Source organism: Podarcis erhardii (assembly GCF_964252035.2).
Source record: "Podarcis erhardii genome assembly, chromosome: 10".
NCBI lineage: Eukaryota > Metazoa > Chordata > Lepidosauria > Squamata > Lacertidae > Podarcis > Podarcis erhardii.
The window spans coordinates 51,665,442-51,691,801 of NC_138500.1; the positions used below are offsets into that span (position 1 = coordinate 51,665,442).

The following is a 26,360-nucleotide window of genomic DNA, read 5'->3' on the forward strand; positions in this document are numbered from 1 at the left end:
GATGATGTCAAAACAAATCTGAACCACCTGAGAGAGATACCAAAATCCATTGATTTCATAATTGCCTCCCTTTGCCTCTAAAGAGATAAAGAATATTAGCAGTACATAGTGTAAAAACCTATCTAGGCTGCATGAGGAAAAGTTGCTTGTTCCAGCAAGCTTTCGAGAACTGACATTTTAAGAAAAAGGCTGGTGCTGTAATGTTTTTATTGGAATTATCTGTATCCTTAAAAGGTCTTTAAATCTTTTGATTTCATTAGTACTTAACTGTTTATTTAATGATTGTCTTTTCTATGTTTTTAACCTGTTTTATTTTACTTGTAAACCCCCTTGAGTCCTGGCCTAGAAAAAAGGTGGGATATAAATAAATAAAATAATGATGATAATAACAATTCTCTATGTGATCTACAGGTTCTTTTTAGTTGTAAATAAACCAAGTGCTCTATTTCATTGAAATATAACATTTTAAAATTATAGCAAGTAATTAAAAAGGACTTTTGTTTAGGAAATATCTGAAAAATAAACAAGAAACTTGATTTAAGCACTGACTTAAGTTGGCTAGAAATAAATTATCGAGACAGACAGAGAACTACAGATGAAAGGTTTTTAGAATACTATGAAAAACATTACATTGATAAAGATAAAGTGCATGGCAATAGGTAACTTCATTCTGCTACAATGTCATACAACAACCACCATTAACAAACTATTTAGGCCTACTGCATAAGAAGTAGAAATTCAGTCTTTTTCTTTACATGGTGATAATCACTCATATACGAAAGCTTCTGATTGTAATTCCCAAGTATATAGTTCATTTGCCAAGTAATGTTTGTTAAGTGTACTGTATAGGAAATGTACAAAGATGAATGAAAGTACTGCAATTAAGCTAGACTGTAAAATAGAGGAATTTATCTTACCATTCAGTTTGCTATACTTTGAACATTAGATTTCTAGGATCAAGAACAACCGAGAGTATTGTGGCAACAATGTTAACGACATATGTTTTCATAGGTTAGACAGCAAGTCAGCTAAAAGTGAGAACATGCAAGACTATAGTGCAATATGTTTACACAAAAGTAAGAACAATTAAGTTCAACAGGAGTTTAAAAAGGTAAAGGTAAAGGACCCCTGACAGTTAAGTCCTGTCGCAAACGACTCTGGGGTTGCGGCACTCATCTCCCTTTACTGGCCGAGGGAGCCGATGTTTGTCCGCAGACAGTTTTTCCGGGTTATGTGGCCAGCATGACTAAGCCACTTCTGGCGAAACCAGAGCAGCGCACGGAAACACCGTTTACCTTCCCCGCCAGAGTGGTACCTACTTATCTACTTGCACTTTGATGTGCTTTCGAACTGCTAGGTTGGCAGGAGCTGGGACCAAACAATGGGAGCTTACCCCATTGTGGGGATTCGAACCATCGACCTTCCGATCGGCAAGCCCAAGGCTCAGTGGTTTACACCACAGCGCCACCCGCGTCCTCTTAACAGGAGTTACTCCCAGGTAAATATGTGCTCTTTTGGCACAAAGAAAAGGCTATAACATGGAGAACCTTCCAAGGATGGGCAGGAACTGGTCAAGGTCACAGACAAAACAAAAATATGAATAAATAACAGCAGCCAGGCATGCATTCAGGTAGGCACACACACAGGTAGGCAGAGATCCTTCTGCCTGATCTTTAAGAATAAAAATAGCATTTCACCCCCACACACCCAAGAGCTGGAGTGGGTGGAAATGCTATTTTAACTCTTAGCGATCAGCACTTCACTTATCTTAGTGCTGTGGGAGTACAGCACTGTGAGCAGAGATAAATCTCTGCCTGCTACTTTTTACTATCGAAGAGTGGGCAGAAGTTTGTCTCTGATTTCAGTGCTAAGCTGCACAGCTTCAAGATAAGACATTATCCGATCTCTGCTCACAGCACTGTGATGCTTAGCACTAAGATCAGATGTAAGATATCCCTTGTCTCAGCACTTAGCCTGGACATAACAGATCTATGCCCCAGATGCCAAGTGACTAACAGGGGGCAGGGTATGATTTTCCCCAAACAGCCTCATGAGGCATGCCAGGTCTGTGTGCCACAGGGTTTGCCACAGCTGACGTATAGGATTTCAGGCTACCGGCTCCCAGGTTAGGTGAAAAAAAAAATCAGAGGCACAAAAGTATTTCTCTACCACCCCTGAGAAGAGAAGACTCCCTGGAAAATACCCTGATTTGGGGAAAGATTGAGGGCACAAGGAGAAGGGGATGATAGAGGACAAGATGGTTGGACAGTGTTCTCGAAGCTACCGGCATGAGTTTGACCAAACTGTGGGAGGCAGTGCCTGGCGTGCTCTGGTCCATAGGGTCACGAAGAGTCGGACTCGACTAAACGACTAAACAACAACAACAACCACCACCCCTCAAGCAAATATCAAGGCAGAACTACATACTGCAAGCGGAATTAAAGCAGCATCAGAAAGGGGTAATATTGAGAAACAAAATGGTACGTGGCAGAAGGTCTCAACCATCGTCTTGGAACCGTGTTACTTCAGTACAAATTGTTCCCAAGTTTCCCTCCTCCAACTGGAGTTACAGATGCATGTTTACTCCTGCAAACATTTGTTAAAGGACTTTGTGGTACAAGCCAGGGTGATTTAAAGTGGAGGAGCACATTCTTTTCATGCTGCTACTGTACTCAAAATCACCAACTCCCAGAGTAATTTTTGTCATGTGTGTATGTGTAGAATGTGAAGCTCTAGTCTCATGCTGTCTTGGAATAATTATGCTTTGCTGTCTTCCCAACTGAAAATGGAAGGCATTGTAGTTGCAAAATTTTTTGCAGGACCCTCTGATGCTACACAATAATGTTGTGCAACCTACTGCTGCTGCTGTCCACCCCATATGTTGTACCCCAATACTTCTTACTGTTCTCTTCCCTTTATTGCTATGTTCTGTCAGAGAAATACAGTGCAGCTCTACTTTAGCTACATGTATACTTTCGGCTACAATCATTTGGATGAATCTGAATCACATAGTGAACTGAACACAGTGAGAAACATGAAATGGAATCAGTTGCTTTTTGAACATGCTGAACTATAACTAGTTCCTTTTTCAAATAAACTTTCCAAGCTCTGTATGGCCGTACTCACATCTTGCTTTGGCTCAGTTCTGCCTCACAACCCAATGGCTCAATGGCCCTTCATGGAAGAAGTTTATCCACTAATGCTTTGGCATGAGAACAGACAGAGTTAAGCTGTAGCTGCTATAAAGCCATGTGGTACTTCTCTAGTTAGACAAAACAGCAGCTATAGTAACAGGAGAAAGGCAGAATAGTAGGAAAAGGCACCCAGTGCCATGAATGCTACCTGTACATTCCTGATAAAAAATGTGTGATTAAAAAGAAGGGTTTCACTTTATGGGAAAGATGAACCAGCACAGGCAAGGATGATAGCCAAGGTAGCTAAGAGCCCATACAACACGGGGACGCAGAAGGAGCTGTGGTCTAAACCACCGAGCCTCTTGGACTTGCCGATTGGAAGGTCAGCGGTTCGAATCCATGCGACGGGGTGAGCTCCCATTGCTCTGTCCCAACTCCTGCCAACCTAGCAGTTCAAAAGCACGCCAGTGCAAGTAGATAAATAGGTACCACTGTGGCAGGAAGGTAAACGTGTTTGCGTGAGCTCTGGTTTCCATCATGGTTTAGTCATGCTGGCCACATGACCCGGAAAGCTGTCTGCGGATAAACACCGACTCCCTTGGCCTGAAAGTGAGATGAGCACCGCAACCCCAGAGTCGCCTTTGACTGGACTTAACCATCCAGGGGTCCTTTACCTTTTTACCTTTCCCTGGTAGCTAAGAGCCCACACAACAGGGTCAATCCAAGACATAAGGATTAGGATCAGGCAGCCAGAAACTAGTTGAGAAATCTGTGGGACCTCAGCTTTGAATCTTTTGACATATCACTAACTTTTACGGTGCTTTGGGCACCCTATGCAAGGTCCCTTGGACAGCCCTGTTTGTGAAAGGGTACAAAATTTGCAGAATGGAAGAAATATATTGGGGTAAGAAAACACAACCCTGCTAGTGAGGCAGTCAAATTACATTCTCCCTCCTGATCAACCACACTTATTGGAAGGTTGTGTTTGGGACAAAATGTGAAGAGGGATGTACATTCTGAATGAATTGAGACTAATGAAATTTGGCTAAAAATTATCTGCAACTGGGTTTACTTCCAACCATCTGCCTGGCTTTACTTTCAACGGGATGCATATTTTGAGGCATATTCAAATACGCAGCCTCCTCATTGACATTCTCACTCATCTAGGCATGCATAAATGGTATGTGACTAGAGTTAGCTAGATCAGGGTGAAAGGCTGGACACACAGCTTCGGTAGACAATGAAACTTCCAATACAGTGTGGCAACAGAGAAGTATTTCCACGTTTCCTAGGCAACAGGGGGAACATTTGCTCTCTACTACCATACAGACTGAAAATAATAGGAGTGTTTTCATTTACCTTTAGTGATGTCATAAAAGCAACCAAATCTTACTGGCTATGTGACACCATGATATCATTATGTTCATTACGTGATCCCTGAATGGCTGAAATTGTGCTATGAATTAGACGGAATCCCAGAATTGGCAACATATTAGGGCTGTGGTGCAAAAAACAAACAAACACAAAGCACCTCTCAGATGGGAGTTTTCTCAACAGGGTTTGAAAAGCAGACTTTTAATCAAATCATAAATTGACCTTTGTGAAAATTCTGCATAATGCTCATTTTGACAACTACGCTCACCACATTTAACCTAATGTCATATTAATGAACTATTTCCAGCTGCAAATTGTTTAGTAAATGCTTATTGTGCATTTCTCACATCAACTTTGAATCCTTATTCCTATTTTATAGATGTAAAACTAAAGGGGGCATCGGTTATCCAAGACCATACTCTATGGCAGAGTTTGGAACTGAATCCAAGTCTTCCAGATACAAGTCCACATACTTGGACGTACAGTTGTAAGAAAGAGAATGTGGAAAAAACAGAATTCCTTTCTTGCAAATAATACAGCTCACATTAGTCTCATGGCAATATTATCATTTTTGTTTTTGTATAGCAGAATGGAACATTCTTTTGCGACAGAGGTTGCTAGCGGGGAACACCTCTCTAAAATATGCTTGAGCTGACATGCGATCATAAAGCTGAATATATACTGGAGCAAAAACAGAAACTAACTCAAAGATCCACATAGTAACAGCTAGAAAAAGGCGTAACACTACAGTACTGCTTTCTTTAAAAGCCTTTATCAGTGACATTTCCTCCACAATCCAGAATGCAAAAAGCTGGAGGTTTGCCTGTATACTGCTCTCCTGGAAGACTCACACAGATTCTTCCAGGGATTATACCTTATCAGGTAAATACCAGGGTTAAAGTGAAAGTGGTAATTCATTTCCCTCCTCTGTCATTTCTTTATCATGAAAGCTGCAACCTCTGGCAGAGGAGGAAACAAACAAGTAAGAGGATGAATACCTCTGGAATCCCCCAACAATGGCAGACACTTTTGCATGCTTAAAAAGCTTTAGTATTCAGTGTCAACTTCAAGCAAATTTCACAAAAATGTACTTAATATATCCCCTAGCTCCAATGTAGTTAAGATATTCCTTATGAAATTCAGACGGAGGCTTGATCTGTTTTCTTATAGCATGGTCTGGCTTCTTTGATTTGCAGTACTGTAATCTACTGAGCTATTTACATTTTGTATTTTTAAAGGTTTCTTTGGCTACTTGCAGTCGGAAGGGAGGAGGGTGGGAGGAGAGAAGTAGCGCTACTTTTCTGTTCCCTATCTTGCAACTGTCAGGAAAAAAAGCAATGATGGAATTACTTCTAAACTGAAGGAAAGTGTTCCACCTAGAGTCCATTTTCTGAGCTGAAAGCAACTGACAGGTTATCTGCCTTCGGATGCTATTTTTAGTATTTGGGAAGTACTTGATTCTTTGTGGGGGGAAGATGGTATTAAAAAGAAGCAGCGATATTGTCCCTGGTTATAATTGACAATGTTAATCTTCTTTTTCCCCTCCATGGTGATAAAAAAGTCATTTTTATATTTAATTAATGCAGGGGATCGTTTTGGAAACTGGCTAATGAGGCTCTGATCACATTACCATGAAAATGTGCATTAACTCTGCAACTGAGGAGGATGTTTCATGTGTAGAGAATCCACTTTGTAATTAGTCCACTGTGAAATGAATCACGTCAGGAAGAATTTGAAGGGGGGGGGGGAAATAGAAGAAAAACAGTAGGCAATAGGTACTTAGTCACTGCTGTGCCAACAGACCACCAACATTCTACACTGTTTTGTCCTCAATCCTTAGCTTGTCATCTACAGTGCAGTCAAAAACTGGAAGTGTTCAGCCTCTGTCAACAGTGACATGCCAAAGCATGGGAAAATTACAAAGAGGAAGAGAACAGATGCTGAGGCACTAAACTTTCATCTGCCAGAGCAAAAGCCAAATCAAAACGAAATCCACACAATTCAAACATGGGTGCAATAGGACTTGTGCAAAATTACAGTCTACTAGGGTAACATTTATTTTCTTCATCTCTCCCTTCTTATTCTAATTGCACAACAAGCCAGTGTTATCAGATTACAGAAATATTCCTGCTGTTGGGACACAGACTTAAGTAAGGACATGATAAATCAAGCTCTCTGACTAATATTGAGGAACAGTACAAAGGACAGAATAACGACCGATAAAAGCACCCTTTAAAATCAGGCAGCTCAACCCCTATTCAAAACGAGAGGAAGAAAAATAGCTCTGATAATTTACTGTTAAACAAAACAGTCATTTCTAATTAAAAATAGCTATCTCTACAGCCTTGGTAGCACATGCTAAGTCATAAAACTTCCTCCAGTAAACTTCTTGAAAGCACTTGAGACCCAAGTGCTGGCAAATCCTACCTGCTAAATCCTAACAGCTGCAAAAGTGTCATCTGTGTAACTGATAGACAATCCACTTACCAAATCTAAAGATTCCCTATGCACATTACGATATGGTTCAATGATAACACATGTCTCTGGCTGAGAATTTGGCAAAAAAAAGATGTACAGCAATTTTTAAAAGAAACACACAGACAGTCAAATATGCAATTACACACACACACACACACACACACACACACACACACACCAAAACACAAAATCAACACCCCCTCATTTTCACCAAGTGCTTTGCAAACAGCACAAAATTACAGAGCTTCTTACAAAAACCTTCTGCACTCACCTGGGAAACTTCATAAAGCAGTTTGTAGTGTTCCTCCCTCTTTTGAAAACTGCACAAATTGCAACCCATTCTAGTAAGAAATAATGAAAGAGCAAGGCTTCTAATTTCCCAAGGACTGAGAGGCAAATGCACTGACAGGGAAGCACCCTCCAGACTTGACTACTGTTTTTCATCAGTCTCTCCGGTGCAGGAACACAGACACGCCACTGTTAGCTGGAAGCACAAGCCAGGGTAGTGTGTGTAAGCAGCAGCATGCTCTTCTTCTTCTTCTTCCCCAAGTATCTTACACTCACGTATACACACAGACATACACAGAGTTTCATCTCAGTTCGCAGCAACACTCCCCCTGTCTCTGCATCAGTGCACATGACTACACAGATTCCAGCTCATGAATATTAATAGAGCCTCATTGATTATTTATGACAGAACGTGTTAGCAGGGAGGGGTGTCATAGCTGCCGCTGATAACAGATGAATATTTACTAATTAAGAAGCAAATGTACTGTGGTTAAACAAAATACACGTGCCGCTAACACTTTTGTTTATTGAAGGTGGAGCACGTAAGGGGTACCTTTTTTAAACAACAGCAACAACATTTGCCCTTTACCTTTAGGATCAAAGGGATAATATGCATGAGTAGTAATTTTGGGGGAAACATTCTTGGGTTAGGACAGCTCTCCAGCGTGGGCAATACAATTACGGCACATGTTTTCAAGTACATGTTTATTATCCCTTCCCAACTTAATGGGGAAAAATTGGTTATTTTTCTTAACAGCTGAACCAAGCAAGACAGAAAAAAGAAAATAAATCCAGATGGTTGTACTACATTCTTTATTTGCGTAGTACTATCAGATCTGCCAAAATACTAAAATTAGAAGGAAGTGTGTTCTAACATTCTGCAATACATAGATGTACCACTTCTAGCATTTATAACTCACTTGCTCGTGAAGCTCTCAATGTCCTCTTCTATTTACAGTATTTTAATTCACCCTACATATATGTGTATCAAACATGCACATATATAATAGTACATATGTCCAAATCTTGTACCATTATCTCCAGTACATTCATTTGGAAGCAGCACCCATTTGATTTTAGTGGAATGTACTTCTAATCAATCTTGCACGGTCACCTGTAAAAGCGCCTATGGAAACTTGTTTTCCATGCATGGGTTGCTCGCCTGGATGCAGAGTTGCATGCGAATTATGAGGGGGAGGAATCCCATCAGTACTTTTGCAATTCAGTGGTATAAATGCTATTGTGTCACATGTGCATCACTGCTAAGATAGTTGATACTGCCACCTTTGATCAGCTGTATGGATCTGAGAGATGGCCTTATAAGCACCTTCTTTCCTTCTGTCTTCAACAGGTGATTAATGCCCTTAAAAGCTGGTTTGGGGGTTGGGTTTTTTTTTCTTTTTTAAAAAGAAAAATCTGTTCACTAGTAGTGAAGATCTTTGGACTGGGCCCAACGGAGCTGTAATGGCTGTGCATAAATGGGGTGTTGGGGGGGGGGGAATAACCTGAAAGTTAATTTCTGCTGAAATCAATGCGGCTTCCCTACATGCAACTTTTTAAAAAAAGAATTGGGGTGCTAGATAAATAACTCTCCTAATTAATTTGCACAATGGGGCATAAATTTTTGAATAACTAGGGATGGAAATATAACTTTAATGTGAACATGAATTAAAGTAATTATGTATATGATCTTTATTTTTAAATATTAAAAAGCTTCTGTAAGAGCTTGCCACAAAGCCTAATTTTGCCATTTGTCAATTAGCTTTTTATAGCTCTATGGTTCTCTCTATTCACATAAAAACAAGGACACATTTAAATGAAACTTAGATCTTTAAAAAAGTGCAAATTCCTCACATTTAAATCCAATCACAATGTCATATGTTATACAGAATCCAGCTCATAAGTGTACTTCTTAAAAAATAAACTCAAATCATGGTAAAAATCTGGTCCTTTTCCATGACTTCTTTTGTTTAAAACCAGTGCTATCTGACACATTCACTAATTAAATATAGCTGGCTCTTGTTCTGAAAAGTCTTAAACTTAATGGGATGCCAGGTGGACTCTGGTGCAAAAAATAATTACTTTATAGCCAATGAAATCAGTCAAGTTAATCTTGACATTGGCTCCTAATATGCTTAATTGATAAAGTACTGCAGGGTTTTTGTTTTGTTTTTACAAAAAGTACTTTGTAAAATGTGTGGGTTTAAAAAAAAATCAATACTAGGAAATGATCCTAATGAGTACTAATTGTTAACAAATTGGCTTTGCATCTAGCAGCACCTCAAACACCACCAATGCAGCAAGGAAAGCAGCCCCACAGCCATACACTGCTTATCATTCCTTTCCCTTGAGATGTAATAATCCGATTTTCTGGGCCTTGATTTTAACCTAACTGGCTGGATCAAAGCCAGGGAGGGCAACCTATTTAGAAACAGCTTCACTGATGTCAATGTAGCATCACGGGTGTCAATATGGCACATGTAAGTACCACTATGCAAATAATAAATGAACCTGCGCCCAGCTAAAAATGAAATTTCACCTGCTCAATAAATAAACTTAAAAGTTCATAGAAGTAACTGCATATCTTACATATGTATGTGTCAAACCATGCAAGACAGAAGCTGTGCCAGCTCTAAGCGTCAAGAATAAAATATGAAATTTCCCTGTGGGCCACATGTTACCAAAGAAGGGTTGCCCCATAATCTTTATTTTAGGGAATGTATAGATATAACATCATGGGACGCGGGTGGCGCTGTGGGTTAAACCACAGAGCCTAGAACTTGCCGATCAGAAGGTCAGCGGTTCGAATCCCTGTGATGGGGTGAGCTCCCGTTGCTTGGTCCCTGCTCCTGCCAACCTAGCAGTTCAAAAGCACATCAAAGTGCAAGTAGATAAATAGGTACCGCTCCGGCGGGAAGGTAAACAGTGTTTCCGTGCACTGCTCTGGTTCGCCAGAAGCGGCTTAGTCATTCTGGCCACATGACACAGAAGCTGTGCGCCGGCTCCCTCGGCCAATAAAGCGAGATGAGACCACAACCCCAGAGTCGGCCACGACTGGACCTAATGGTCAGGGGTCCCTTTACCTTTATAGATAGAACATCACAGTCCAATAGAGCATGATTGGACAAAGGAAGGAACTTTTTGAATGCCACAGGCACAACTGACACTGAGTGCAGGGCCAAAGCTCTCACAGAGAAATTCCGCTCACCTGGACTGTGGGCAGCAATTTCGGTGCAGCTCACCCCCATCGCCAGGGCTCCTTTCCCTGCTTCCAATGGCTGGTGGTTGAAGCTGTGGCCTCTCCCACCAGTTGGCAGGGTGGGAGCAGTTTTTAATTTAGCCCGCCAATGAAATTGAGCAATCACGGGTGGGCTCAGGAGGCTGGCACAGTTGAGATGGAGCTGAATGAAGAATCCTGCAGGGTCTTCATTCTGGTCTGCTTCCCAGGCATAAATTAGGCCCACCACCGAGGTGTTTCTGTCCATACTCCCAAAAGGGGGCAAGAGGCCACAGCACTCCTCAAGACGGTGATTACAATGGGCTGCTCTTATTTCATGTATGTCACAGGGCAGTCCTATCCCAGGATCAACTCCCAGGTTAGCAGTCAGCAGGCAAGCTGACTGATTCTGGAAACACACAATGCCTGAGCCAAAACTCACATCTGTAATCCATAAAGTTGTGGCCTATTGCAATCCAAGAAGTTGTCCTGAGATTCCTTTCCTTCTGCTATCATGGCACCCCAGCGGCAGGCTCACTGTGCCTGGGCACACAACTGTGCTTAACTTACAGCAGCTGTCCCATTCTCTTATTTATTTGTACAGTGGTACCTTGGGTTACCAGGGCTTCAGGTTACAGACTCCGCTAACCCAGAAATAGTACCTCAGGTAAAGAACCTTGCTTCAGGATGAGAACAGAAATCGCACGGTGGCAGTGGGAGGCCACATTAGCTAAAGTGGTACCTCAGGTTAAGAACAGTTTCAGGTTAAGAACGGACCTCCAGAACGAATTAAGTTTTTAACCCAAGGTACCACTGTATAGCACTCTTCAATTAAAAATGTGTAAAATAGTCCACAATTATTTATAACCCCCACACAAAATACCAATGTAACAGCTAGCAACAATATAAGGTAGTTCTAAAAACTATCATGGCAGGATTTAAAACAAAAAACAAAAAAATCCCAGAAAACATTAAGAGCTTCAGAAAAGAAACAGACATGATACTTAACAGGTATTAGGATAGGTGCCAAGTGAAGCTGCATTTTGCACTAGATGCAGGTTTTGACTAGGCATCAGAAACATAATGTGCAGTGCAGCAATCCAATATTGTTGTTACCAGAGCACAAATTACTGTGGCCAGCTTATCCCTGCCTGGATAGGCTGCCTACAATGACCTTGAAATGGTGAAGGGCACTCCATGCCACTAGGGCCACTTGTGGTGCCAAGAGAACAGTAGATCCAGAAAGTCTCCAAAACTACAGGCCCACTCACTCAGAAGGATTGTGACCCCATTGGCACCATTTACTTATACTAATTTTTTTCTCCTCTAATGCTTGGAATATTATTTGGAATATAAAACACGAGGACATAGAACTTACTTGTGCTACTACCACCAATAACTTCCTCCTCCCCGCCCTCCGTGGGTTGAATCCAACTAAGTTCTGTTCAGAGCAGACCAACTGAAATGGGACCAAGTTAGTCATGTCCATAGCTGCCAACGTTTCCCTTTTTTAAAGGGAAATTCCCTTATTCCGAATAGGATTCCTCGCATGAAAAGCGAAAAGCTGACAGCTATGGTCATGTCCACTAATTTCAATGAGTCATATGACTAGCACTGGATGTAACCCAATTATTTCACTCAGTTTTCATTATGTCTGTACCTGTTTCATTTGAGCTGCTTCCAACTTGACAAATCTCTTACCAATAAAACACACGGGCGGGAAAGATACTGTAAACTTTCCATAGATCCATATGTACATAATATGGAAATTTGCAGCTGGTTGGGGCTACCTAATTTGTACATTTCATGAATATGGAAAACACAACCGATACGTGTTGGGACTAACTTGGGTTGTCCTCCATGGAAATGCTTTTCATGCCGGAATTTCGTCACGTAGGGATGAAATTTGTTATGTAGGAATACTTCCTGTAGGCATCTGCTGAGCCTCTGTGAGACTAGAATGCTAGACTGAGCTTTGGCCTGATGCAGCATGACTTTTCTTACGTTTTGTTCTTATGTTCTTAAGCGGCCTTTCAATTCTGACATATGTGCTCCATTCATTTATCTACCCTTGGCTTAGATAAAGCAGAGGTTTCGTTTTCTATTTACAGATGTCGAATCGGCTGAGGATCCAAGTCTGAGAAAAATTATTTCTTAAAGAAAAATATTGCATGATATTCTGAGGTTCATCAAAGATGCTGTTTTCATTAGATGTATGCTCAAAGCTACTAACCCACTTATGTATGGATGCAAACACTGAGGCGTATCATAATTGGATTAAAGATTACATTGGAAATACTGCCTTTTAACAAGTCCTTTCCTTTCCTTTTACAAAAGATATTAAAACACAATCAACCACTTTGTATTCAATATGCAATTCGAAGAGGAATGAATTATTCAACAAGCTTCCTGATTGAGCAATTTCTTCTCTACGTCACCTCTAATGTGATGTCACCTCAAAGGTCCATCAAAGCATAGAGGCAAACTAAGAACCAGCTAAGGAAAGCACTAAAACTCCTGAAGGATAAAATTTAATTGCTTTTTTAATGCAGAAAGTGGTTTTAACCCCAACAAAAAAGTGACTTTCTTATGTACTAAGCAGCAGTGGCTTATTCTGTCATGTTTGCAGTCAAAATGATGAGGGGACATGTACTTCTTGAATAATTCTGACTATGTTTTATTACACTGTATATCTTGAACACATTTACTCCTGTAGAAACACTGTCATTGTTCAGCCCAATCTTTTGAAGGCTTACTTGGAAGTCCCGTTTGTTTTATATAACCAATTGTTTAAGAGACCAAGTTTTCACCTCCTGATTTACGTGTGGCCATTATTTAATTGCCTTTAAAATCTGATATATTTCATATTTCAACTCTTTAAAATATATTTTTAAAAAAGATTGCTACTTCCATAAACATTAAAACTGATTTTTTTGAAATTTTGATGCCACTCTTTTGAAGTATAATGCTCTTAACTGAAGTCTTAACTGAGCTATGTACAGTGGTACCTTGGGTTACAGACGCTTCAGGTTACAGACTCTGCTAACCCAGAAATAGTACCTCGGGTTAAGAACTTTGCTTCAGGATGAGAACAGAAATCGCGCGGCGGTGGCACAGCGGCAGCAGGAGGCCTAAAGTGGTACCTCAGCTTAAGAACAGTTTCAGGTTAAGAACAGAACTCCAGAACGAATTAAGTTCTTAACCTGAGGTACCACCGTACACTTTTGTTCAAATAGGCAGTTAATTATTACATGTGGCCTCAAATGAAGAAACATGGATGAACACACCTGTTTGTTTATAGAAAGGGTTCTACTGCATGCCTCACTCTTATACATTCACCTGGTTTGCACGTTACAGTCATCCAAACCATGGGTTAGCATGAATGTGCAGGCTTCTGAGGAGGATACCATGACCACTTTGATGTTCCCTGGGGTTTTTGGGCAGCAGCTAAGCCATGATTTGGCTTAGTGTATCATCTGACCTGGGATCACTGTCTCTCCTCTTTAACCATGATCTTTAGCTAAGGTACATCCTAGGGTTCACTTAGGGTTAAGGAGGAAAGGCCTTAACAACACTCTAAAGCAAATCTTGTCTTAGCTGACATCCCAGAATAGAAATGGCTGCAAATCCATGGTGCTTAAATACAAGAGTATATCATTAAATTATAAATGGAATTATGATCATTTCTGACTGCAGGCTGGAACATGATTATATACAGACTTCTATGTATTCAGATCTAGAGAATAGGCATGCGGAGAGGAAAAAAATGGTTTTAAACACAGTGCTTTTGATAGCGGGCTGCCTCAGCTTGGGAACTGGACAACATTGTGCTTCATTTTGTATCTGAGGTAAATCCTTGCTTTACTTCATATTCTGAAGCTTCATATGACCTGGCAATGAACTATAATGGGGAAATCAACAAATGTCCACAGCTTTTTCCTTTTCTGACAGAAGTTGATGGCATTTGCCAGTTTCATACTCTGTTCTGAAGGGATGACACCTGTAATGTTTCAGATATATAGTCCGAGAGGTTAGACACAAAGAGCAGTAAGAAAATATGTTTAAAAATAGGATGCAAGAGATTGGATTTTAGGAAATTTTTGGTCTGGATAGAAATAAGAGAATGTCATATAAGCAGAATGCAACCAACAACAACTCGACAAGCCTCTATGAGTGTCGCTGTTGCTGCTAAGAGAGTCAACTGGCAAAGACAAGTGAAAGCAGTGAAAGAGTTTCTGATACGTCAATTTAATTTCTCTCCTATTGTGACTGGAGTGCTGTTCTAAAACCAATCCTTGCCTGGGTGCTACTAGTGCTGTCCCTCTCTACCTCCCCTATGGCTGGCATTTTCCTTTTATGGAGAGCTTATGGGAGGTTAAAAAATGTGTCAAACCTGGCTTGCAAAAGGAAATAGGGCAACCACGGGAGGCAGGTCTGAAGCTTTGGAACCAGCCTGCTTCAGTCTGGACAGGGTTGCCTTGATTTCGAGGCAATCCAAGTTATTGCCAAAGCAGGCTGTTTTGCCTCAGAACTGGTGCTGCATCCAAAGTTAGTTCAAAGTCCTAACAGAGATTTCAATAAGCGGCTTATCTTTCATATTTACCTTTTACAAACATCTTCATATTATGCAGATATTATGCAGCTCTGTTCAGATGAGCACTTTTAGAAGTGGGGGAGTATCTCAGATATAATATTGAAGCGACCAATTTTCTCTTTAAGAGGCACCTCTGTATGGACGACTGTGAGCCGTGAACTCTGACTGAATACCTGAGAAACTAGATCACTATTCTCTGCATTTTGGCCACTGACGACAATGTAAGCACACTTGGAGCAATGATGTACTTATTCCCGCCCTCCTTAATATTAGCTAAAGTGCCAACCAATGGCTATGGCCAGTTTACTAACCAATGTACAATATCATATTGTATGGTACCATTATCTGTCTGTCTGTCTGTCTGTCTGTCTGTCTGTCTGTCTGTCTGTCTATCTATCTATCTATCTATCTCTATCAAGCTTCCCAGCTGGCTACTATTTCCTTCAGGAGCAGGACAACTGAAAAGGGACCCATCCAGTTATACAAGATGAAAAACGATAAACTTCCAAACTGCTTAAATACTAAAGACTCAGAAACAAGCCCAAACTTTAAGCAGGTTACACAGAGCAGACCCTGGAAGCTTAGGATTATGTGGCAAAGGTTTCTTTGTGCATGCAGAGACATGTATGTGCTTTCAAACAGATAATCCCACAGTATGAATAATCCAAAGTGTTTTTTGCCAGATGCCTTCTTTATGGCCTTTGGCTTCCTAATGTGGGCACAGCCCTGAGGATTTTTATTTTTATTTTACATTGTCTGGGGTAGGTGGGTGTGCTTTATACAGGTAATTGTGAAATTATATTTTTTAAAATTAGCGTTAGTAATCATAACAATTGTAACAGAACTCTACAAAAGAAACTGGCACTGGAAGAAGGATAATTCATTTTGATGACATCATAAAAGCCTTATAGCTAATTTTTAATAATAATAATAATTTATTTATTTCATTTCTATCCTGTCTTTCTTCCACTGCAGGGCCCGAGGTGGCCCACAAGGTGAATTGAAAACAGATACAGCTAAATAAAAGCTACCAATAAATTATAAAGATATGTGTGTATTTTAAAAAATTAAATAAGTTATATTAAAACCAACACTGAAGCAAAAAAACTTGAAACACTCCAATGGACTTCCTTAGCTTGAAAGTTCCAAACTGTCTCTGAGTGGCAAGCGGGAGAGGGGGGGGGGGGTTAACAAAATGTAATTTGCTTGCCAAAATATAGGAACACCAAGGACACTGCCAACTCTTTGAGAGCCTTCAATAGACACCAAGTGTAAGAGCATTTTAAGACATGCCCTTCCTCTTAGATACACCAACACTACTGCCAACTCTTTGAGAGGCTTCAGCAGACACTCATATTTCAACACAAACAGTCTAGATCTCGGGTTAAAGGGAAATAAAAACATTCTGTTCTTTCATGCCTGGTTATGACTTTTTGTCACTTTAAAACTAATATGACACGGTATATAGGGCTGCAAGACAAAATTCGGTTTCCAGCTAATAACTGAATAGGATGATGGATGGATGAGAGGCACAGTGCAATACAGCGGAGAGGAACTGTGCAAACAGTTTAAGTGTCTTGACAGCTGGCTAGTTTGATTTAAAATTACAATTTGAACGGAAATCAACTCTTATTTCTTGATGGTCATTAAAAAAGAATTATGTGTGCCATTCATTTTGTTGTCGTCAACAAAAACATCCTGCAATGATCAAAGACTAATCTATCTCCTTCTACAAAATCCTCACAGCAGTAAAGGTTTGCTTCGTACACTATGTGGTTTTTCCCCCTCAAAACCCTCATCACTGCCAGTGCACCTGCTTTCCAGAAGATCATTAGGTATAAATCCCAATGTACTCCAATCAACCTTGCTTTAGTTACCCTGCCGTCTGCTCTAGAAGAAAATTAATGTTATTAGACTCTTTTTTCCTCTTTCAAGATTGGCTGGTGTTTGGTTACTGTGCCAGCTGTCTAAGAGGTGCTGAGGTCTGTTCTACACTGACCCATCTTATTGTCTGGGCATCGCCCAAGTCCCAACATGCGAGCACTAAAACCGCAACTAAAGCCTGCACCAGCTGTTTAACTATTGTACAGGTACTTAGAGGGATTACAGCGTTCTAAACCACAAGCTTGGCAGCGGATACTCAGCCATCAAAGAAGAGCTATGCTGGCTCTTCTCACTAAGGAGCATCAGGCTGGGATTCAGCTTGCAGTTTTAAAACAGTGAAGCTGGGGCAAACGTACACAGAAAGCAGAAAAAGTCATAAGAAAGAAGAATTCATGTGGAGCCTCATAGGCTACAAATGGTGAAATCCCAATTGAAAAATACTTTTTGCTTTAATTAGAATTTCCCGTAAAAAGCAGAGATTAGCATAGCAAAGTTTGCTTCATCTCTGAACCAAACGGTAGATCATGAATCTCTCTTCTCTCCTACTGAAACAAAGCCTTGTTGAGTTCAGAAGGGGGAATTTGTTACAGTCCAGTACTTCTAAGGCCAGTCATTTGCCAACGGTTGATTTCAGAGAGCAGAAGTTTGATTCATATCTACACCATATCTTGGGCATCCTGCCACCAATCTAACTTTTTCTCTTCAGCACTTCTGCCTCCAGCTCAAGGTTACTGCAATAATACTTCTTCTGTTTGCCATCTTTGTATTCTGCAATGAAATTGCTTCCTTTCATACACTGTTACGGACAAAATATAGCCACCAGGAAATACAGTAATCAAACTCAGACACCAAATACAAAAGATGATAGCAGAAGGCTTATTAATACTCTTCATCAATACTTTTTGGATTTTTGGGATTTTCAACTTTTAAAATACAAACTCGAAAGTAATGTAAAGAAGTCTGAAGGAAGAATTGTTGCCAGTCTACCAGTCTAGGAATTTACAAAGGCTACAATACATGCTACAATAAACATATTGAGTTTTTTTCAGTATTGCATTTCCATTAACAACAAAAGTAGAACAAATACTAAAACAATTTATGTGGGATGCTAGTCATTTCAAATTTAGACATCTTACAACGGATACTGTCTGCCCAAAGATTTTCCCTGTTGATTTCAAGAAATTCTTCAGTTAAAAAGAGTTTTTACACTTATTCTCCAGTGTCTCTCTGTTGTCAATACCATTCATAAATAAATATGAGTCATAGCTGAGAAAAGAAGCAAGACAACAAAAGAGGAAATTCTCTCAGAGAGCCCTCTTTGAAATTCCATGTTGACTGTTCTTATTGAATTATGTTAGGCGGAAACTCATATATAGATAGGCAGGCAGGTGAAACTCTTTTTGTTGTTGTTGTTGCCTTTCTAGGCAACAAAATGCTACAGCGCCAATGCAAAATGCAAGTTTGAGATAGTATTCTCATAACAATGAAACTACTACCACAATAGTTATAGGCACCTGCTGACTGTGCTCTTGTATTTTTAAAACTGATTTTGTATGGATTAATATGTTGGGGGCTTTGGAGCCAAAAAGCAGTATGTGAACATAAAAAGCACAATATAACATAGGAAGAGTAATATGAAATAACCCCTCATCTGACCATCCTTCTCTCCCCCCCACCAAAAAACTTACCATGTCAGAAAGGCAAATTTATCTCTGTCTAAAAAATGTGTGTGTGTGTGTGTGTGTGTGTGTGTGTGTGTGTGTAGTGGATTCACAATAGAGCTGCACATATATAGCTTACTGAAATGGGGGAGGGGAAGTTCACCAAATTGGGGAAGGGCTGTAAGTTCTGTTTGGGTCATGTGAGACAAAAAGATTTTGGGAGGGTGGGATTTAGTTATTAGAGAATAAAAACTCAGAACTGTGTATGCCACAGTTTTATATGTTTTATATGTAAAAGTAGAACTAAAATTGCATAAGTGGTTTATAAATTATATTTAAAAGGTTCTGTAGTTTCCAGAGTCTTTCCTTTGTTTGTACAGACTCGGAGGAGGAGGAAGGACCAGAAAATTCAAACAGAAGAGGATCATTCCTCCACACACACCCCACTTGCCAAAAGGCCATTCTTTACATGTTAACCAACTAAGCTGAATTGGTTTGATTGCCAATGTGTTCTTTCTTTCTTTCTTTCTTTCTTTCTTTCTTTCTTTCTTTCTTTCTGGACACTGGAGTTATATAGGTGTGATGGGATGATGAGCTACTTGTGCGTAAAAGTTCAGTCCCTCAGATCTTGGGCATGTTTCTCAAGACTCTGTCTACAGCGGAGCCCCTTAAGCATGACTCCCTTAATTGCTGGCAGAATCTGACAGTGGGCGTCTGCGGAATCTATTCCAACATAAAAGTTCCTTGACGGAAACGCGTCTTCGGGATTCTCAGCGCGACAGTTTCCGGCGAGGAGTGGTTGTGCCTACAGGAGATCCTGAGACCTCACCACTGTTTTCGCTTGAAGTCTCCCTGAGCCATCCCTCCGACTCTCTTTCTTTGGGAGCTCCCTCTCTCCCCCTGCTGGTGCCTTCCTCCGCTGCTGAGTCTCTCCTAGCTTCTGAGAGCCCCTCCACCGCCTGCCTTTCCGATGACAGTTCCCTGACATCCACCTCCCCTCCAGGGCCCCCTTCACCCCCTCCCGCCCCCTCCTCTACGGGCGGCGAGGATGGGAACCCCCAGAAGGAACTTCCCTCGTCGTCAGAGGACTCGAACACCTTTCCCCATTGACTCCTGTCTCTTCTTCCCGAGTACCATTCCTCATCGGAGTCTACACCCTCTTCTTCCCCTGATTCGGGGAACCCTTCAAACTCCTCTTCCTCATCGGTGGTGCCGAAGTGTTCCCTCCCGAACCGTGTCACTGGCTGAGGTTTCCTCGGAAACCGTTGAAGAAACGTCATTAACACCCATGTGTTTTCTGACTCAGGTTCCCCTTCCCATTCTACCAAATACTCCACTTGATTCCCCTTCCACCTGGAATCGACGATTCCTGCCACATGATTGTTGCGTTCCCTTTCTTCTATGACTGGTGTTTGTGTGACCTCCCCTTCACATTCCCCCCACTCCCGCCCCTCTCGGTACGGCGACAGTAAGGACCTGTGAAATACTGGATGCAGTTTCATGTGGTTGGGCAACCTGAGTTTGAATGCCACTGGGTTGACCTGTTGTATCACCTCAAACGGTCCCAGCTGCTTAGGCCTCAATTTCTTGCACCCGCCCTTGAATGGCAGCCCTTGGGTGGATAACCACACTCGGTCCCCCACCCTTATGGTTTCACCCTCCCGTCTGTTTTTGTCTGCTTGTTTCTTGTATTCTTTCTTGGCCCTTTCTAAATTGAGTTGGAGTTGCCAATGGATCGCTTCCATCTCTTCTACAAAGTGTTCCGCTGCAGGGACACTCCAACTTTCCCCTCCTTCACCTGGAAATGCTCTGGGATGACACCCATAATTGGCCAGGAAGGGACTCATCCCTGTGGACACATTCTCCGCGTTGTTGTAGGCAAATTCTGCCAGAGCCAACTTATCTACCCAATCATTTTCTCTATCATTTACATAACACCTCAGATATTGTTGTAAAATACCATTTGCTCTTTCTGCTTGCCCGTTAGTTTCTGGGTGTCGGGCCGTGGAAAAATTGACCTCTACGTGTAGTAAGCTCATGAGCTTTCTCCAGAACCTGGAAGTAAATTGTTTCCCTCGGTCAGAGACCACCCTCAAGGGGGCGCCATGCAACCTACAAACATGTTTTACAAACAACTTGGCAGTTTCTTCCGCTGTGACTGCGTGGGAACAGGCTATAAAGTGGCACATCTTGGTTAATAGGTCTACCACCACCATGACTGCTGTTTTCCCTTTGGATCTTGGCAGATCTGTCATAAAATCTATGGATACTGCCTCCCATGGCCTCTCTGGTGTGGGTAAGGGTTCCAGTAGCCCTGCCAGTGCCAGTCTCTCCCCTTTTGCCCGCTGGCAACGGTCGCACCCCCTGACGTATTCCCGTACGTCTTCCCTCACCTTGGGCCACCAAAACTCCACATGGTTTTGTGCTGCCCGAAGTGCCCCGCTGTGGGGCTGTCGTGCGATTGTTTGAGTACCTGGCCCCTCAGTTCTCCTTCCGGTATGTACAATGCCCCTTTGTAATATAACGCTCCGTTCCTTTCCTCAAACCCCCTGGCGTCCTCTCCACCTCCCCTGAGTCCTCTGAGTTTATCTTGGGCGTATTCATCGTTCTCAGTACCCTCTACCGGTTCTCTTTGCCCCACCAATGCCGCCCCACACACCTAGTGGTCTTTGGGGGTGATATGTCTCTCCTCTGGCGCTCCCTCCCCCTCCAAATACTCTGGTTTCCGAGAGAGAGCGTCCGCTCTAACATTCTCTGACCCTGGTACGTAGCGGATTTCAAAATGGAATTTGGAGAACTCCTGTGCCCATCTCACTTGTCTCTGGTTCAGTACTCGGGCAGTTCTCCAGTATTCTAGATTTTTGTGATCGGTGCACACCTGGACCTTGTGCTGTGCGCCAATCAGCAGATGTCGCCATCTCCGGAACGCTTCATGGATGGCGAGTAGTTCCCGGTCGTACACGGTGTAGTTCCTCTCGGATTTGTTCAATTTCCGCGAGAAGAAGGCACACGGTCTCCATTCCGACGTATCTTTTCCCGGCTGTAGAAGCACCGCCCCCACCGCTCGGTCGGATGCATCTGTCTCCACTCTCATTGGTTGCTGTAGATCCACGTGCAAAAGTTGTTCTTCCGACGCAAACGCCTTCTTTAACCTTTTGAAGGCCCGTTGCGCCTCCTCCGTCCAGACAAATTTCTTTTTACTGCTGAGACAATCAGTGATGGGCGCCGTTAAGTGGGCAAAGTTCTTGATGAACTTCCGATAGAAGTTTCCGAAGCCCAGGAACCTTTGCACGTCCTTCTTAGTTTTTGGTGTCTTCCATTCCAGTACCGCTTGAACTTTGCTGGGATCCATGGCCAATCCCTTGTCTGACAACCGGTACCCCAGGAATTCCACCTCTCGGGTATGAAACTGACACTTCTCCAGTTTCACCCATAGCTGGTTTGCTTGCAGCCTGCTCAGTACCTCCCTTACGTCCCGCACATGCTCCTCCTCATTCTCTGAGTACACCAAGACGTCATCTAAGAACGCTACACAGTTCTTGTAAAGCAATGGTCCCAGGACGTGATTCATGAACGATTGAAAACAGGCTGAGCCTGCCTGTAGACCGAAGGGCATAACGAGGTACTCAAAGGCCCCCAAGGGGGTGAACATAGTGGTTTTCCACTCGTCTCCCTTTCTCATACGTATCAGGTTATACGCCCCCCTTAGGTCCAGCTTGGTAAAAATTTTCCCTTTCCTCACCCGGGTCAAAATGTCATCGATTCTGGGCATGGGGAAAGTCACGGGTTCTGACACTGCATTTAGGGCCCGGAAGTCCACGACCAATCTGGGTTTATCCATGTTTTTTTTGTCCACAAAGAACACTGGGCTGCCCCCCACCGCTCGTGACTCTCTTATGAAACCTCGCTTGAGGTTCTTGTCAATGAACTCCCTTAACTCCCGCATCTCCCTGTCTGACATTGCATACAGCTTGCCCACTGGCAGTTGTGCTCCTGGGAGTAAGTTAATTTGACAGTCAAAGGGTCTGTGCGGGGGCAGTTTATCTGCTTCTCTTTCGCTGAAGACGTTAACCAAGTCGGCGTATTGTCGTGGTACCTTCCCTTTATCTGTTACTTCCATCCCTGCTAGCGTAGCCTGGGCTCCTACCTGGGCTTCCCCTCCCTTGCAGTGTGCTAGGCAATGCGCTGACCCAAATGAGACTACTCTCTGGTGCCATCCCACTAGTGGATCATGCAGCGCTAGCCAGCTCATTCCCAATATGATGGGCGCTCCTCCCAGGGTAGCCACATTAAACGCTATGACCTCCGTGTGTCTTGCCACCCTCATTATCATGGGAACAGTCTGTTGAGTTACCTCTCCACCCAACAGCTCCCTCCCATCAATCGTTGTCACCTGCAGAGGGTTACTTAAAGGGATAGTCTGTATCTGGTGTTCAGCTGCAAACTCCTTACTCATAAAATTGCAGGAGCTGCCTGAGTCCAATAGTGCCTTTATCTTTAGCGGATGTCCGTTTGGTAGCTCTAGCACCACCTCCACGACAAGCGCTGGTCTGGGGGGGTTCAGGCTTGGGCACATTCACTGCTCTTTGGCCTGGCTGCTGTGCCCCGATGCTGGCAACCAGGCGTTGGCTTTTACCTGCTCCTTAACCCCCTCCTCTTCACCCCCAACAGCTCCCCCCCAAACTTTTGCACCAACCCTGGCACCTTCCTGGCAAGTGGGGTGGCTTTGCCCTTGTCTGCATCCTGAGCCCGCCTCTCTTCGAGCCTCGCCGTTTGCAGCGCTAGCTGGAGTTCCAACACCCTGTACCTTTCTTCCAGGCTTGGACCTGCTCCAGCTCCTCCGGCTCCGGTTGGGTTGCTCATGATGCCCTTTTTTTGCACAAGTGCTTACAGAGACTGTCGGATTGCTGTGATGAGATGATGAGCTACTTGTGCGTAAAAGTTCAGTCCCTCAGGTCTTGGGCATGTTTCTCAAGACTCTGTCTACAGCGGAGCCCCTTAAGCATGACTCCCTTAATCGCTGGCAGAATCCGACAGTGGGCGTCTGCGGAATCTACTCCAACATAAAAGTTCCTTGACGGAAACGCATCTTCGGGATTCTCGGCGCGACAGTTTCCGGCGAGGAGTGGGTGTGCCTACAGGAGGTCCTGAGACATCACCACTGTTTTCGCTTGAAGTCTCCCTGAGCCATCCCTCCAACTCTCTTTCTTTGGGAGCTCCCTCTCTCCCCCTGCTGGTGCCTTCCTCTGCTGCTGAGTCTCTCCTAGCTTCCAAGAGGCCCTCCACCACCTGCCTTTCCGATGGCAGTTCCCTGACAATAGGTAAAAGTAAAGGACCCTGGGACGGTTAAGTCCAGTCAAAGGCGACAATGGGGTCTGGCGACCATCCTGCTTCAGGCCAAGGAAGCTGGCTTTTGTCCACAGACAGCTTTCCATGTCATGTGGCCAGCATGACTAAACCGCTACTGGCGCACGGAGGACCGTGATGAGTGCCAGAGCGCATGGAAACACCATATACTTTCCTGCCACAGCAGTACCTATTTATCTACTTGCACCGGTGTGCTTTCAAACTGCTCTGTTGGCAGGAGCTGGGACAGAGCAATGGGAGCTCACCCCGTTGTGCAGATTTGAACTGCTGACCTTCCAATCAGCAAGCCCAAGAGCCTCAGTGGTTTAGACCACTGCGCCACCCACGTCCCCTTGGAGTTATATATATCAGCCTAACTCAATGATAATAAAATCTGTACTTATAAATCCTACCATGTGGGACAAATCTGCCAAGATCTTGATCATCAAGACAAATTAACAGTCAAATGTAACATATGTGTTGTTATTTAGTCGTTTAGTCATGTCCGACTCTTCGTGACCCCATGGACCAGAGCACACCAGGCACTTCTGTCTTCCACTGCCTACCGCATATGTAACATGTAACATGTGTAACATATGTAACATATGTAGCATATACAGTGGTGCCTCGCAAGACGAAAAGAATCCGTTCTGCGATTCTCTTCGTCTAGCAGTTTTTTCGTCTTGCGAAGCAAGCCCATTGACGGCTTAGCGGATTAGCGCTATTAGAGGCTTAGCAGCTTTTAGCGGCTTTTAGCAGCTTATCGGCTTAGCAGATAAGCGGCTTAGCAGCTTAGAAAAAGGGGGGGAAGGGGGGGAAACCGCAGGAACTGGCAAGACATTTTCGTCTTGTGAAGCAAGCCCATAGGAAATTTGTTTTGCGAAGCACTTCCAAAACGGAAAACTCTTTCGTCTAGCGAGTTTTCTGTCTTGCGAGGCTTTCGTCTTGCGGGGCACCACTGTACTATATACAAGATATATTAGCACTAACAAAACAGGTTGTAGTGGTGTTAGGGCTACTGTGTCAAACAATGCATTTTCAAACAATATTTGGGAGTGCGTGAAATGAGCCTCTGGAAATAAAGACCCAAAGAAGTCTAGCATTCTGAAGAACAGCTTCCCATGATTATTTCCCACCCCCCTTTTGTTGGCCATTGCTCCATGCATTTTTTGTAGCTTACCCTTGGCCCAATAATTGCACCCAGACCAAAGCTGGACACCAATTAAAGCACAGCTAGGAAATCTGAATCTTCCATAGTACTTAAAGCATTTGAATTGGTTCATTTTAAAACTATTTCAGTCTATTGTGTTGCCATATTAGAGAACACTCTACACATTGAATCATTTACTTTATGGAAGAATAAAACACTAAAGATTGGCCTTTCCTTCCAACAATGAGTACTAACTAAATCACTAACTCATAATTAAGAGGAAGCGTAAGTTTCCAAAATCCTGAAAAATACACCTCTCTCGATATCTGGGTAAGATGCAAATTTGCTTAAAAGCAAGTGATTAACTGATTGAAAGGCAGATGATTAATCAACTAAAACATATTTAATCGGTTGGTGGCCCTGGTTAATAGAGGAGTAAGAAAGGGGGCCAGATGGGATGACAGAGGGAAGAGAAATGGGTCTGAGACATGAAGAAAGGAAGGTGGGAAATGGTGCAATGACTGAGGGGCAGAGGATGAGGTGCTGGACAGAAGACTAATGAAGTAGTTGTGATGAGGCCAAGAATGAGGAGGAGAGGCTCAGGGAGGGAAATGGGATGAGGGAGCCCAGACAAACTGTGGGAGGGGGGAGAAAATATGTGAGGAAATGAAGTAAATCACCAAGGTGAAATATAGCAAAATTCCAGCGTACACTGCCCAGAGTGAGGCCTGCCATTTGCTTGACATCTCTCCTACTTCCACTCCAGGAAAGTAGTAGAACCAGAAATTGTACTCAGTCTTGGTGGGCTACCATACATGGCTAGGGGGTTTGGTGGGTTACAAGATGTACAGGCCTTGAACAACTGGAGAGAAAGAACAAGCTCAAGGGTACAAGTCATGCCACCAGTCTAATCCTAGCGAAGACTTCATGACAGGTCCTCAGGAGGACATCTGGTCATTGAATGCTCAGCAGTTAATCTTTCCAGGATACTCATGGTTTTAAAAACAAGCCTGGAACAGCTGTGTGTCTATTGTACCGCAGAGCACAAATAAGCCAGAATAACTCTGTCACAGGTTTAATTGATTTTTTTTTTTGTCTTTCATGCCACTTCAGAAGTCATCCTGATCAATGCTACTTCACACTCTCCCGTCCAAGTTTTACTGCTCTAGGCTCTGACTAAAAATAGATTCATCAGACAAACACCAAGGGAGGCAATAATATATCTTGTGCAGAA

The 26,360-nt window shown here is 42.8% G+C and overlaps 1 protein-coding gene across 4 annotated transcripts in view; it reads right to left on the reverse strand.

Moving 5' to 3' along the window:
• Positions 1-26,360, reverse strand: part of PDZRN4 (PDZ domain containing ring finger 4) — a gene marked incomplete at its 5' end in the record, with an annotated part of 232,774 nt that overhangs the window by 108,157 nt on the left and 98,257 nt on the right. Inside the window, one exon of one of the 4 annotated variants that reach the window (XM_081877868.1) lies at positions 7,258-7,585. The exons of the other annotated variants lie outside the window; for them this stretch is intronic. Coding sequence (XP_081733994.1) covers positions 7,258-7,326 — 69 coding nt within the window. Of the gene's footprint in view, positions 1-7,257; positions 7,586-26,360 lie in introns of those variants that run through there. 4 annotated transcript variants of the gene reach the window in all.